Source organism: Capricornis sumatraensis, chromosome 2 (assembly GCF_032405125.1).
Source record: "Capricornis sumatraensis isolate serow.1 chromosome 2, serow.2, whole genome shotgun sequence".
In the NCBI taxonomy this organism is placed as follows: domain Eukaryota; kingdom Metazoa; phylum Chordata; class Mammalia; order Artiodactyla; family Bovidae; genus Capricornis; species Capricornis sumatraensis.
Genome location: NC_091070.1, coordinates 66621435 through 66636646, shown reverse-complemented (window position 1 = coordinate 66636646; position 15212 = coordinate 66621435). Strand labels below are relative to the sequence as shown.

Below are 15212 nucleotides of genomic sequence, written 5' to 3'. Positions count from 1 at the left end.
CCTGAGTTATAACCAGCATGCACCCTAGAGCAAGGGTTCTTCTCCTAGATTTACTCTGACAATGTATTGCCAAGGACGGGGCATTCTGTGTTTTTCCATTTGCAGTTTTGTTGTGGTTGGTAGGGCAGAAAGTGAAGAACTAAAGAGCCTCTTGATGAAAGTGAAAGAGGAGAGTGAAAAAGTTGGTTTAAAGCTCAACATTCAGAAAACTAAGATCATGGCATCTGGTCCCATCACTTGATGGCAAACAGATAGGGAAACAGTGGCTGACTTAATTTTTCTGGGCTCCAAAATCACTGTAGATGGTGATTGCAGCCATGAAATTAAAAGACACTTACTCCTTGGAAGGAAAGTTATGACCAAGCTAGACAGCATATTAAAAAGCAGAGATATTACTTTGTCAACAAATGTCTGTTTAGTCAAGGCTATGGTTTTTCCAGTGGTCATGTATGGATGTGAGAGTTGGACTATAAAGAAAGCTGAGCGCCGAAGAATTGATGCTTTTGAACTGTGCTGTTGGAGAAGACTCTTGAGAGTCCCTTGGACTGCAAGGAGATCCAACCAGTCCATCCTAAAGTAGATCAGTCCTGGGTGTTCATTGGTAGGACTGATGTTAAAGCTGAAACTCCAATACTTTGGCCACCTCATGTGAAGAGCTGACTCATTTGAAAAGACCCTGATGCTGGGAAAGATTGAGGGCAGAAGGGGACGACAGAGGATGAGATGGTTGGATGGAATCACCAACTCAATGGACATGGGTTTGGGTGGACTTCGGGAGTTGGTGATGGACAGCGAGGCCTGGCGTGCTGCAATTCATAGGGTCGCAAAGAGTCGGACACGACTGAGCGACTGAACTGAACTGAACTGTGGTTGTTAACTGTTTTGGCCCCGCCAGCCTCAAAAGTGAAAAAGTGAGTGTTAGTCGCTCAGTCTTCTCCGACTCTTTGCGACCCTGTGAACTCTAGCCCTCCAGGCTCCTCTGTCCGTGGAATTCTCCAGGCAAGAATACTGGAGAGGGTTACCATTCTCTTCTCCAGGGGACCTTCCCCACCCAGGGATCAAACCTGGGTCTCTGGCGGGCGAGATCCTATTTCTCCCACCAGGAATCGAACCTTCCTCGGTGAGTGAAAGCGTTGAGGGTCGTTCAGCGAATTCCCTGATTATGGTTTTAACAGTTGTTTTCCCACAGATCTCTGCAGTTAGGTACTGCTATTTTTAACGCCGCGGAGATACTGCATCCTCTACTCGAAAAGACTTTCTGCTCTTCCACTTTAAAAAAAAAACAACAACGCAACGCGGACAAGTCGCTGGCAGATCCAGCTTCCCCACAGAGCACAACCACCTCGCCGGGTTTGTGCCTGATTGGCTGGTGCCTGGATAGCTTGTCCTTTGGCAGTCAGCTGAGGATGATTGGCTCCTGGAGACTCCCCACCCCCTCGCCGATTGGGTGGCGGCAGCGAAGCCGGGGATTGGTGGAGCTCGCAGAGCTGGGTCTCAGCTGCCTGGGCTCCCGCTCCAGGGACAAGGCAGAAATGGCGACTGCAGCTTGGTTACTGGGTCGGCGTGTGGCGAGCTGGAGGATACGACCGCCGCTGCAGTCGCTTGCTGGACTGATTACCCAGCGGACCAATTCGCTGTTGCCCGTAGACGATGCAATCAATGGGCTGAACGAGGAGCAGAAGCAGGTAGGGAGGTTCACCCTCCTTCTGCCCCTTACCGTGGTCGGTGGTCACCCGGGCGCTTTTCTGTCTGGCGCTCACCCAGTAGCAATGAATGATCTGGGGACTCTGAGCGCGCCAGCGCGGGGGGTGGCCGCGGGCCCGAGCCTCCCGTCTGTGGAGGTATCAAGGCCTGGTTACGGAAGTTAGGCGAGGAGACAGGAGTGGGGGGAGCATGAGGGGATGTTTTGGTGAATCGGCAGAGGATTACCCTCGTTTGCCAATAGGACCCTCAGTCTCTCTGAAGTCCTCTTACACCTCACCGCTGTCTAAGGCTGTGGTTCTCAAACCTGGTTAGTCACCATTAAATCGTTTTCAAATACACACCTTGGGGTTGAGGGTGGAGTTGAAATGAACAAGGGAGTTTGGCTATTTCTTCGACCTATGGGGTCAAAGTACAAAGCTGAAAAAAACTTGAAAGAGGTTGTTACAAATGAAGCGGAACCAGAGTTATTCCTGGTGGAAGGAGACTGTTCACTTGGACACTGGCTTGAATTTCCAAGAAATGTGATTCTCCTGTGGTCCTCAGCAAGTGCCTAAGCTTGCTGAAGACTCCAAAAATCCAGTTGCATTAGGCAGCAGACCCAGCTTTGAATCATCTCAGGCAGGAAGTGCTCGATCCCAGCTCTCAAGATTTCCTGCCAGAAGGAGTTTCTAATCTCTTTTGTTGTTGTTATCCCTGTCCTTCAATATCTCCTGGAGCTTGCTCAAACTTGTGTCCATTGAGTCGGTGATGCCACCCAACCGTCTCATCCTCTGTCGTCCCCTTCTCCCGCCTTCAATCTTTCCCAGTATCAGGGTCTTTTCCAATGAGTCAGTTCCTTGCATCAGGTGGCCAGAGTATTGGAGCTTCAGCTTCAGCATCAGTCCTTCCAATGAACATATGCTATCTAGGTTTGTCATAGCTTTCCTTCAAAGGAACAAGCTCTACTCTCTTTGTGAATTATCCCTTTTAGTCAAAAGTTGATGAACAAAAAAAAAGCCTGACACGTGCCATGAACTGAAGGGAGCATGTCTGGAGCACAGTGAATGGGAGATGGGAAGGGTACTGGGGAAGGCTAGAAGAGCTGCAGGGCTTACCTCACAGGGCCTTCTGGTCCTGGATAAGGAGTTTGTCTTTTTCTTTTTTTTTTTTTACAATTAAAAATTGAAGTATAGTTAATTTACAACATTGTGTTAGTTTCAGGTGTATGGCAAAGTGATTCCATTATACATGTATAAGGAGTTTGTCTTTTAAAGACCATGGAAGCCCATGGAATGATATACATAGGGGAGTGGCATTTAAAAAATAGTCTTTAAAAAGAGAGGTGAGGATCACCTCTAAGGAAGCATAAACTAGTGGGGCCTCTCAGTTGGATGCTGTTTGGTGAGGCTATTTGTGTCCTGTTTCCCTGAAGGTGTCCTCAGTAGTGGAGACACTGTCCTCAGCGGCAATTATGTACTGTTTCAGCAACATCCATCCACCTCTCTCCCTCTAGCTTCGTCAGACCGTGGCTAAGTTCCTTCAGGAGCATCTAGCCCCCCAGGCCCAGGAGATCGACCAAAGTAATGAGTTCAAGAACCTGCGAGTAAGTTGTGAGGCCCAGACTGAGAGGGACGTGGGTGGGGCAGTCTGGGAGCTGGGCCGGGCTGGGCTGAGAATTGTACTGTTGCCTGGCAAGACTCACACAGTCTTCTGGTGAATAAAAGCCCCTAAGAATGCAACCCCTTTTTGGGAAGCCCCTGCATCTCACTGTTCCAGAGGTGCCTGGCACCTTCTCACAACCCACTGTGCGTCTCTGTTCTGTTGGCAGGAGTTTTGGAAGCAGCTGGGGAACCTGGGAGTCTTGGGCATCACAGCTCCTGGTGAGTGTGGTTTCTTTACGAATAGATAGCTTTTTTTTTTTTTTGCATGCCCTTTAACACATTCCCCAAAGAAGAAGGAAAGGAGAGGAAAGATCTTACTCAGAGTAACCCAGAGTCTCACCCAGACAAGAATGAGCTAGTCTGTTTCTTTAGGCAATGATGTTAAGAAGAGAAAGGATTTAGGTCAGTGTGGTTCACTTGGGTCACCCAGACTCTTGAACTCTGCACACTTAAGAAGTTCCCCCAAATGATCTGGGGAGTTTAGAAAAACCCAGATTGAGCAGTGATCTTAATACCCCAGGCTTACTGCCTCCCCTAGTCCCTAAGTTCTGCCCTACCAGTAGTGTGAAGGCAGACCCGCCCAGGGCAGTGTGTCCCTGTAGGGGATGCCTGTGTGTCCTCTGCCCACAGCTTGGCCCAAGAGCTTATTTGGAAGCAGATTGGGAGGTGTTTGGGAGAGGGACAACCATCTGAGCCTCCATGTGAGGTGGCCAGATGGTATATTTAATAGACTATCCCTTGGCCCGTCCAGAGTCTCCTATAGGCCTACTTGTTTCCAGGAGATGAGGGCAAGGAACTGGTGGGCTTTGTTTCAGATGTTAGCCTCTGATGCAAAGGCCAGCCTGGCTTACAGTGCCCAGTAAAGAGATAAGCCTGCAGCTTCACCAGCCAAAACCTGGATGGCCCACCCTGCTCTGGCCTGCGTTCACTGGGCATTAGAGTAACGGTGGACCACAATATTCTCCTTACACCGCCCCCTCACCACTTGGAGACAATTCTTGGGATTTTAAGCTGATTGTAGAAATTTTACATCATGAGTAATGATGTAATCACTTAAAAATTAACTTAGACTTATGCACTTCTTAAGCTCTCTGAGTAGTGGATGCTCAGGTCTTCTTGTCTTCATTAAGAGATCTGTCTGAAATACGGAATTCCCCAGTGATACACTGGTTAGGACTCCGCGCTTTTACTGCCAAGGGCCTGGGTTCAATCCCTGGTTGGGGAATTAAGATCCCAAAAACTGCATGGTGTGGCCAAATAAATAAATAAAATCATTTTTAAAAAGAGCTCTGTTTGAGATAAAGCAGGAGTTGCAATGACTGTTTTCTGAATCACACCTTAGTTGACCAGAGGCGGCAGAAAAAACTAAAACGAATCCTGTGAGCTTGCAAGCAGGGCCCACAGCCATCAGCCTATTGACTTTGCTAGAGGGAACTTGGAATAGGTGCTGTCACAGTATTCCTCTACAGCATGTAAGACAGTGTCTGCATTTAACCTGGTCTGCCTTTTCCACTCCCCTGCACCCCCCACCCCCCACCCCCCACCCCCAGTTCAGTATGGTGGTTCTGGCCTGGGCTTCCTGGAACACGTGCTGGTGATGGAGGAGATATCCCGAGTGTCTGGAGCAGTGGGGCTCAGTTATGGAGCCCACTCCAACCTCTGTATCAACCAAATTGTGCGGAATGGAAACGAGACCCAGAAGGAGAAGTACCTCCCCAAGGTGAGGAAATGGGGCTGGAGGAACACACTCCTCTCCCACTGGGGAGGTCTGGTCAGACTTGCTTTCTGTAGTGGGCTGCCCTGAATCTGCTAGGGCTAGGAAGGGCTCAGAGATTTGCTTTAAAATGCTTCAGTCAGGGCTTTCCCTGGTGGTCCAGCAGTTAAAACTCTGTGCTCCTACTGTAGGGGGCGCAGGTTCAATCCCTGGTGGGGGAACGAAGATCCCATATGCCCCATGGTATGGCCAAAAAATAAATAAATAAAACTTTTTTAAAAATAAAATAAAAAATAAAATGCTTCAGTCAAAAAAATAAACAGGACCAGAACACCCAAGTCATCACTGAACAACGTTTACTTGAGCATTTTAAGAAACAGAAGCCTCAAACTAGCTTCCCTTGCAAGGGGAATGATGGGAAAAGGAGAGAGAGCTTCAGCCTTGTGGATACAGAGCTTCTCTTCTAGGACTTTTCCTGTACCCGGATCTGAGAGGACTTGTAGGGGTGTCACATGACCAGGCAAGAAGTGGTCCCAATGAGCCCCTACTGGGTACTTCAGGTCATAATGAGGCCCTTTGGGGTTTTTCTTGCAGCTGATAAGTGGTGAATACATCGGAGCCCTGGCCATGAGTGAGCCCAATGCTGGCTCTGATGTTGTCTCCATGAAGCTGAAAGCAGAAAAGAAAGGTGAGGCTGCTCTTGATTTGGGAGCTGAAATGGGCAGAGGGACAGACCTATGGGTTGATTGGAGGTGCCTCTGCTGGGTTTCCAGAAGCATTTGCCAGCTGGACAGTTTTTTTCTCAACAGAAGTGGTGGTGGACTGACTGGCAAAGACAGGCCCACACCACTTGTATAAGTAGCCAACTTCCTCTCCTTCAGTTCAGTTCAGTTCAGTTGCTCAGTTATGTCTGACTTTGCAACCCTATGGTCTGCAGCATGCCATGGTTCCCTGTTCATCACCAACTCCTGGAGCTTGCTTAAATTCATGTCCATCAAGTCGGTGATGCCATCCAACCATCTCATCCTCTGTCGTCCCCTTCTCTTCCCGCCTTCAATCTTTCCCAGCATCAGGGTCTTTCCCAATGAGTCAACTCTTCGCATCAGGTGGCCAGAGTATTAGAGTTTCATCTTCAGCATCAGTCCCTCCAATGAACACCCAGGACTGATCTCCTTTAGGATGGACTGGTTGGCTCTCCTTGCAGTCCAAGGGACTCTCAAGAGTCTTCTCCAACACCACAGTTCAAAAGCATCAATTCTTTGGTGCTCAGCTTTCTTTATAGTCCAACTCTCACATCCATACACAACTGCTGGAAAAACCATAGCTTTGACTAGACGGACATTTGTTGGCAAAGTAATGTCTCTGCTTTTTAATATGCTAAGTTAGTCATAGCTTTTCTTCCCTTAATTTCATGGCTGCAGTCACCATTTGCAGTGATTTTGGAGCCCCCCCCAAAATAAAGTCTCTCACTGTTTCCATTTGTTTCCCCATCTATTTGCCATGAAGTGATGGGACCTGATGTCTTGATCTTAGTTTTTTGAATGTTGAGTTTTAAGCCAACTTTTTCACTCTCTTCTTTCACTTTCACCAAGAGGCTCTTTAGTTCTCTGCTTTCTGCCATAAGGATGGTGTCATCTGCATATCTGAGATTATTGATATTTCTTCCGGCAATCTCCTTAGGAGATCACTATGTCCTGAATGGCAACAAGTTCTGGATCACCAACGGTCCTGATGCAGATGTCCTAGTTGTCTATGCCAAGACTGATGTGACTGTTGTGCCAGCTTCTCGGGGCATCACAGCCTTCATTGTGGAGAAGGTGAATGTGGAGGAGTTATGGTGAGAGGCTGAGAATGGCACCAGAGATGACCTCCTTCAAGTGATTGTACAGACCATCAGTGTGGTGTGCTCTGCCAAGGCTCCCTGCTGGGACAGGGCTGGGGCAAGAGAGGAGACTGAAGGGAGGGTAGCCAAAAAGTGGAGTCTGGGGAGGAGGGGTCAAATCCGAGGACAGTGGAACCGTCCGCAGAGCCAGGTTGTCTGGATGTCCTGAAAGATGAGGGCCATCGGGGTATCAGGGGTGGACCTGGAGCGAGCCGCCCGCAGGATGAGAGCGAGAGGGTGCTGGTGGGGACCAGAGAGTGCACGTTCCAAGAACTGTCAGTAGAGGCACAGGGGAGACAGCAGGAGTTAGAGTGAAAAGTTGGCAGTTTCAGTTGGCTTTTAGGAATGGGAGAAAACTGAACCATTTTTTTTCGGTAAAGAGAAAAACAAAATAGGAGAGAGAGAAAGTGAGATATGTGAGAGCGAGTAAGCAAAGCACAATGGTGAACTGAGGGAGAAGAAGCAAGGCGAGGTAGGGGGCCAGTGTTAGTGGAGGAACCAGCTGCCTAATGGTTCCTAAGGAGGAGGCCAGGGCCCCAGGGAGGGTGGACAGGGGAGTGGACAGTTCCAAGAATGAGTGTTGTAAAGGTTTCTAGTACCCTGCGTGGAGAGAGGGTGGAGATTGTCCAACAGGGACTGGAGAACATGGATGTGGCCGAGACAAGAACTCTCCTGGCTGAGCCGAGGTGTATGTGTCTCCTGGAGGAGAGGGAAGTGCCCTCCTGGAGGGCATTGCTCCACTGGGCACCTGCCTGACCGTTCTGCATCTGATGCGTGCAAAGCACACAGGTGGTTGAGTTGACCCCAGGTGGGGCTCCATGAGGTGCAGGTAGCAGAGGGACAAGGAGGGCAAAGGAACTGAGTGGGCCGGAGCAGTGTCTTAGAAGTGACTTCCCCAGAGGAAAGGAACCACAGCCAGGAAGAGTCAGGAGGCCCCCGGGGATCAGGTATTTAACTGGGAAAAAAACTGCTCCTGTGAGAACTGGGGGAAATGCAGCTAATGGCAGGGAGGCTGGGATAAGGTGTTAGGGCTGGCTTCTCCAGGAATGGGGCAGTCACATACAGAGTAGGGGCCTGGTGAGTAGAACGCTGGTGTATCAGGCAAGGATGGGGACTGGATGGGAAGATGGATGCTTCCCAGGGGTCTTCCCTTTCCTTGGCCCCTGGGGGGTGCTCTGTAATTAGGACCTCCTTTTATTCCCATAAAGGGGATGCCGGGCTTCAGCACCTCCAAGAAGCTGGACAAGCTAGGGATGAGGGGCTCCAACACCTGTGAGCTGGTCTTCGAAGACTGCGAGGTTCCTGGTGAGTCTGAAAATGCGGGAGGCCCTGTCCTGACCCCGTCACACGCTGAGAAAGCCTGACTCTTGGTCAGAGAGCCTCACCAGTGTTAGCTCACCAACCGCATGTGGCCAGTCAGTAGGCCTGCCACTGTGCCCTGGCCCGCTAGCCCAGAGGTGTGGGTCTCAGGCTGGACAGCTGTCCTTCCCGGCCAGAGCCCCTGCAGCTGCATGCCTGACTGTGGCTGCACGGATGGGTGATGCTCCCTGTGTGGACACACACCGTGCCTGGGGCTGGCATTGCAGTCTCTGGGGTCGAAAGGTATGCTCTGCCCTCCCCTACTTGCATCCTTTGGACTGCCTCGTACGTACAGTTGCCCGTGGAGCCAGTGTGAGGTAATCATTAATGATGCTGAAAAGCCGTCTGAATAAATGGGTGGAACTGGACTCAGTGAAGGAAAGGCAGTTCAGTCTATGAGTATTTCTGCCCTGAAGTGAAAATGTGCCATGCTGTGGGAGAGCCAGCAGGCCGTGATGCACTGAGGAGACGGAGGGCACAGACTTGATCGGTTAGGCTGGCTCTGTACCTTAGCCAGAAGCCACCCCTTCCCTGCTGCAGTCCACCATCTGAGAGAAGGCGCTTTGGTGATAAGGTGCATCTAGGGAGGGGCAATCGGTGCAGATGCTCCTCTGTCGGCAAGAAAAAACTCCACTGGTGTTAAGGACGGATCAGGGGTGTCAACCCTTTGCACTCAGCTTCTCGCCCACAGCCCCCCAGGCCACCCAGTGTCCTCACTTCCAGGGTGGGGATGTGCTCAGCAGTTTCCGTCAGCAGCTCCAAACGGCCCATCTCCTGGACAGCTTCATCCATGGACCTCGCTGGGGAGGGAGGAGGGTTGTATTGACCTGAGCCATCTCAACATAACCTGGCTTGTGAGAGAGCCCTGTTACTAAACCCAGCAGCTTTTCTAAAAATGAAGAGGCTGTGGACTGCCCGCTTCCCTCTGACCGGCACTTTTCCCCATAGCTGCCAACATCCTGGGCCACCTAGGTAAGGGCGTCTATGTGCTGATGAGTGGGCTGGACCTGGAGCGGCTGGTGCTGGCCGGTGGGCCCCTTGGGTGAGTGCAAGGCTTGGGGGTGGGGGGGCTCTCACAGCTCCTTGGCAGGCCACCTCCCAGCTGCTGCGCATCCTCTCCCGGAGACAAAAATTTACCTTTCCTGTCATATTTGCTGTCTTCACACTGAAGGCAAATATCATTAGGTGACAGACAAAAAACCTGAGGAGCCATCCTGACTAGTTACTCAGAACTTGAAGCAGCAGGATGCCTGGGTTAGATCTCTGCAGGGTCCCACCACTCCACCTGGTCTCAGGGGAAGGGACACAGGTGCTGGGGCGTCAGTGCGGTGACTGAGCAGGGACGACGAGCGTCCTCAGGCTCCTTACTCCTGCCTCAGACGCCAGCTCTTTGTCTCCCCTGGCTGCCCCCGCCTCAGGTGTTTCCACACTAGCATCCTCCGCCACACACACACAGCCGGCAGTGGGATGAGAGCGAAGCCCCTCCTCAGTGTTTCTCTCCTTCTCGCAGGATCATGCAGGCCGTCCTCGACCACACTATTCCCTACCTGCACATGAGGGAGGCCTTTGGCCAGAAGATAGGCCACTTCCAGGTGAGTGGGATGGTTTTGTGAAGATGTACTCATTCTCTGGTTTCAGGTTTTAACAAATGAGCAAATGGGGCCTGTGCTGTGGGCATTTACTCTTCTTTGTCCAAAAATGAGCTTGAAGGAGTTCCCTGAGCAAGCCTCGGCAAGATCCGGCAAGCCTTGAGGTGTGGCCAAAAAAAAAAACAGAACAAAAATGAATTTAAATACTTGGGGCCCTGGTTTCCTCAGCCTGCTACCCGGCTTTGGAAGCTGTCAGGCAGTCCGTCTCCTGTCGCCTCCCTGCTTGTTTGAGGTGAATAACCCAGGAAGGTTGGAGGGTGAAGCCCAGTTGGTCATGGGGAGGGAGTTATTCCAAGGCACGCTTTCTGGTCTGTGAGTGGACGACCAGGTCTGCGATTCAGCGGTGGCTCTCTGGCCTGAACTCCAGGCCCGCTGCCGTGTCACCCTCCTAGGCAAGTCCCCTCGCCTCTCTGTGCCTGACGGCCCCCAGTCCTGGCTGTCGGGTTGCTACTGCGGACAAAGGAGCGATTCTGAGAGGAGCTTGTCTCCGGCACACTGACCTGTGGCCTGCTTTTGGGCACAGCTGATGCAGGGGAAGATGGCAGACATGTACACCCGTCTCATGGCCTGCCGTCAGTACGTCTACAACGTTGCCAAGGCCTGTGATGAGGGCCACTGCACTGCCAAGGTGAGGGCCGGCCCCAGGGGATGGCACACACCAGGGGAGGGGCGGGGTGGGCCCCCTCCGCGCAGTCCTGGCTGACCCTGCTGACCCGGAGCCTCCGCCCGCAGGACTGTGCAGGGGTGATTCTTTACTCGGCCGAGTGTGCCACACAGGTAGCCCTGGACGGCATCCAGTGTTTGGGTGAGTGCCCCTCCCGCTCCCTACTCCCAGAGCCTGTGGCTGCCTCCAGGAAGAGGCTCCCCTCCACTCCTCACTCTGTGCTGTAGCTGAACTGTACTTTTAGTACAGTTACCGGGAGGACATGGAAAAGCAAATGGGAAACCACCAGAGGCCGCAGATTGCTACTGTCCTCTCATCTCCCCAGCCTGGTCCTGTCACCAGGAAATGGGGGAAAGGAGACACTTCAGAGGTGGAACAGCCTCAGTTCACTGCTGCACAGTGGTTAAGAGCGCAGGCTTGGGCCAGATGGCTGGGTTCAAGTCCTGGCTCCACCACTGACTGGCTTTGTGGCTGGTGCAGATTACTTCCCCTCTCTGGGCCTGGCACCCAATAAGCACTATGCAGTAGTTTCTTCCCCCTGCCTTCTCCATGTCTGCCAGTGGTTCCCCTGCCTCTGCCTGGCGTCCTCAGCACTCTTGAGTGGCCTTCCGGCCACCCCCCATCCCCGTCCACCCTCCCTCTCACCACCTTTTGCTGCTTCTCTTCAATCAGTCTCTCCTCCTGGCCCATTTCTAGATGCTTGATCTTGTTTGCTTCCCTTGCTTTGCCCACTGCCTATCACTTTTCCCATTGTCTTTTTCTCTGCCCCATCCATGGCTGCAGGTGGCAATGGCTACATCAATGATTTTCCCATGGGCCGCTTTCTGAGAGATGCCAAGCTATATGAGATCGGGGCTGGGACCAGTGAAGTGAGGCGGCTCGTCATTGGCAGAGCTTTCAATGCAGACTTCCGCTAACCCCTAGACCCTTCACCCTTCTTCCCAGCACCTTGAGGCCTTTCTCTGGAAGGACAGCTGCCGCAGCTCTCCTCCCAGCAGGCCCCACCCACCGGCTCAGAAGTGTGCAGTGACTTAACAAGGAGTCCTCAGGAAACAGGCTGGCTTCTCTGGGGCTTTGGTGACTGTGCCCTTGGTCTCTAACTTCCAAGCCTGGTGCTCCCCCTTCCAGGAGGGGCACCTTTTCCTTGGATGAGCCTGTGTCAGGGAACCCTCTGCTCAAGTACACCAGAAGTATTACCAAGTTCATTAATTTGAACTTGGTAGTCTCTTTTCTTTATGGGGAAAAATACCCACAAAACCCAGCCTTTGTTTCTATCAGTTTCTATGAGCCATTAACTTTCATCAGTGTGTGAGTGGGAACTCCCACTGCAGCCTCCTCCGTCCCTCATTTTTTAGAGCTGGAATTCCATCACTCTGGGGCAGAGCTCTAGGAACAGGCATTTCAGAACACCTGTGCCACCCAGAATCCACAGTGGGCAGAGGTCTGCATGCTCGTGAAGGCTGGGCTCGATGCCTCCAGCACTACCCTGCCAGTGCCACTGTCCATTCCTGGCCATGTGACAGCCCCCAGCTGACTGGGCAGCAGGCCTGGGTTGGCTGGCCCGACTCCAGCCAAGGCTGCCTCCACACATGTCTCTGGACACCCTGTGGCTATTTGTTACCACTCTACAGTGGCTGCTGCCATTTTGTATTAGACATACCATGAAGCAAACCCATCTGCTTCTAAACTGGTGTTTTGGGAGAGAAGCAGTCTACTTGTTCCTGCCTTCTGTCTGGCTGCAGCCCTGTGTCCTTGGAGCACAGCTGATCCAGGCCCTGCTTCTGGCCTGCTCACTGGTGATGGGAGACAGGGGTGGAATCAACCCACAAGAGAGAGGAGTACTCAGTCCCCCTTTTCCAGATCTTGCAGTGATTTTTAAAGAAAGGAGGGATCCCAGAGTGGAAGAAGTCTTGGAGCCAGAAGGAAACTTACAAATTGCCAGAAACTATCCCCATGTTTTTTTTAAAAGACCAAGACAATTTGGTTTTCCCCAAATCAGAACTGGAGTTAGAATCCAGATCAGCAGAAATAGGGGTTCTGAGAATGCCAGCATGGAGCCCCACTTGAGGCTTGGCCAAGCGGCCATCCAGCATGGCCGCTTGGATGGAGCACAGTCAGGGTGTGACAGTTTTGGGTTGTTCCACCCCATCTGAGCTCCCTAAAAGACCTGGTTTTCTTGGTCCGCAGCCCAGCGGTGCCTGTTCTGACTTTTGGTCCTGGCCTGTAGCCAGGAGCTGTTCCCAGCCTGATGCTTGTGACAGGTGCTATCTAGGTTCCTTGCCAACCCCAGCCCAGACCTATGCTGAGAGGCTTGTGGCCCTGTCCCTTTAGTTTCCCACCCCGCTCCCTACTGTGCTGGAGATGAATGTGGCTAAAATGGTGGTCTTGCTGGGCTTAAAATGTAACTGGGGACTTCCCTGGCAATCCAGTGGTTAAGACTCTGTGCTTGCAATGCAGTGGGTGCAAGTTTAATCCCTGGTTGGAGAATTAAGATCCCACATGCCGCATGGTGCAGGCAGAAAATAAATAATAATAAATTTTTCAAAATAATAAAGTGTGGCTGGAAGCCCAAAGACATCAGAATGGGGTATTTCAGCCAGTCAGTGAGGATAATGTAGCTCTGCCTCCAGCGTGGGGAGAACAATGATTTTCTAGATGCTGTATGTGAAATAAAAATATTTTAAAGTAAAGCCAAAAAAGTGAAGTCAGAGTCGTGAACAATGGGAAAGCAGGGGCCACGCGGTTCTTGGAGTGTGGGGTTGATTACATGCATTGTGCAACTCTGCAGCACTAGCTGCCAGCACCACTCCTTCCTGGGGCTGCCTCCTTCCACTCCAGTTTTAGGCAGGTCACTATCAGCCCAGTTCCCGTGCTGACGACCATCCTGTTCTTCGTTTTCCTACTTGCCTGTCTGTCCTGATGGCAACAGAAGCTAAGGGAATGGTTTTCCAAGTGTGATCTGGGCACACACCCTTTATCAAAACTTGGCAACCTGTTAAAAAAAAAAAAGGATTCCCATATGGGCCCCAGCGGAGAAGGCAATGGCACCCCACTCCAGTACTCTTGCCTGGAAAATCCCATGGATGGAGGAGCCTGGTAGGCTGCAGTTCATGGGGTCGCTAAGAGTTGGACACGACTGAGCGACTTTACTTTCACTTTTCACTTTCATGCATTGGAGAAGGAAATGGCAACCCACTCCAATATTCTTGCCTGGAGAACCCCAGGGACGGGGGAGCCTGGCGGGCTGCCGTCTATGGGGTCGCACAGAGTCGGACACGACTGAAGCGACTTAGCAGCAGCAGCAGCATATGGACCCCAGACCTAATCACACCTCCAGGGATAATGAGGAGGTACAGGCAACCTTTTAGAACAGCTGAGCTGGGGCCTAGAGGACATGCTTCCAGCAGCCTGAGTCCCAAACTCATAACCTGGTAATGATGCTTCTTCACCTATATAAATATTTCAAGTCTCATTTTGACATACTAACTCCTTGATCATGACAGTCCTATGCAAGACACAAAGTTGGCGCTGGGCCCGCTTCCGGAAGACGGGTGAGTTGCCCACCGTAGGCGAAAAAACCGTAGGTGAACCGGCCACTCCCAGACGTGGAGCCACGGCTGGTGTCAGCCAAGCGTGGGGGACTGAGAAAGGAGCGCCTCTTTTTGATTTGGGGACGGACGCCCAGTCCACGTCCGCCTGACGGAACCGAGACCCGGGACCCTCAGTCGAGAACCCCAGGCTAGGGCAGGTCCAGGGTCCAGGGTCCAGGGCCCTCCCTCTGCCAGATCGTCTCACCCGAGGCGTCGCGCGCACCACGGAGCTCGGCTCTGGCTCGCGAGCTCGGGCTCGGGCGCGGCTCCACCAGCCCTGCGTGGAGCTCTCCTGACCCCTGTCGGCCGCTCGCCACAACTGCAGGGTGCTTGCGACTGGCGGCTCCCAGCCTCGTATCTCAAGATGCATAGGGCTCAACGACCGCCTACTATTCTCTATCTTGTATCGCTTCATACAAGAAAGGCCACTTTTTATCCATTTAAAAAGAACATAAATTCAGAACAAAGGCCGGTTTGGGCGGGGGTGGGGGTTATTTGTTTTATGTGAATGGTGTTTGAACTATGATAATTTAAAGAAACAAAAACTGCAAACCCTCCCCTCCACCCACTTCCACGGTGAAACTCCTTTTGAATCTTTAAGAGCTTTCGGTTGGTAATTCACTTCATGCTTTTAAGCGATATGGCTACTTTACTGGTTTGATTGCAGATAGATCTTTAAAGTGCACACGTTTGACTGATGAGAAGTTCACTACCTGCCTCATGTCCACAGGCCAGCATGTGGGGCCCTGGGATTAGATGATTCAAAGCCCCATCCACATTTCTGGCTGTCCCTGCCTCTGCCCACACTAGTCCCAGAGGGGAGCCCTGTGTGACACACCTGGTCACTCTGGCAAGGAGCTGTTCCTGAAAATGGCCTCTCCTGCACCCACCACCCACTCTCAGACACAGCTAGCCTGTCAGAATAGTTCTTTGATCCACATCAACCTGACAACTTGCCTGTCTTCTTCCAATTCATACACCTCAACCCTTCCTCTGTATTGAGCTATTGT

The 15212-nt window shown here is 51.8% G+C and overlaps 1 protein-coding gene across 3 annotated transcripts; it reads left to right on the top strand.

The window, feature by feature from the left end:
- The first annotated feature begins 1532 nt into the window (after positions 1–1532).
- IVD (isovaleryl-CoA dehydrogenase) lies at positions 1533–13291 on the top strand. 3 transcript variants are annotated; one of them, XM_068963819.1, is made up of 13 exons: positions 1533–1685; positions 3197–3325; positions 3358–3396; positions 3512–3563; positions 4895–5064; positions 5653–5746; positions 6739–6875; positions 8149–8245; positions 9248–9341; positions 9810–9891; positions 10472–10576; positions 10681–10753; positions 11396–13291. In XM_068963819.1, exons 1-13 carry the CDS (start codon positions 1533–1535, stop codon positions 11527–11529), a joined length of 1359 nt encoding a protein of 452 aa, XP_068819920.1. In that variant the 3' UTR covers positions 11530–13291. The 3 variants fall into 3 exon arrangements, with proteins under 3 accessions (XP_068819920.1, XP_068819921.1, XP_068819922.1); XM_068963820.1 differs by lacking the exon at positions 3358–3396 and having other exon boundaries at positions 3197–3286; XM_068963821.1 differs by lacking the exons at positions 3197–3325; positions 3358–3396.
- Positions 13292–15212: the final 1921 nt, after the last annotated feature.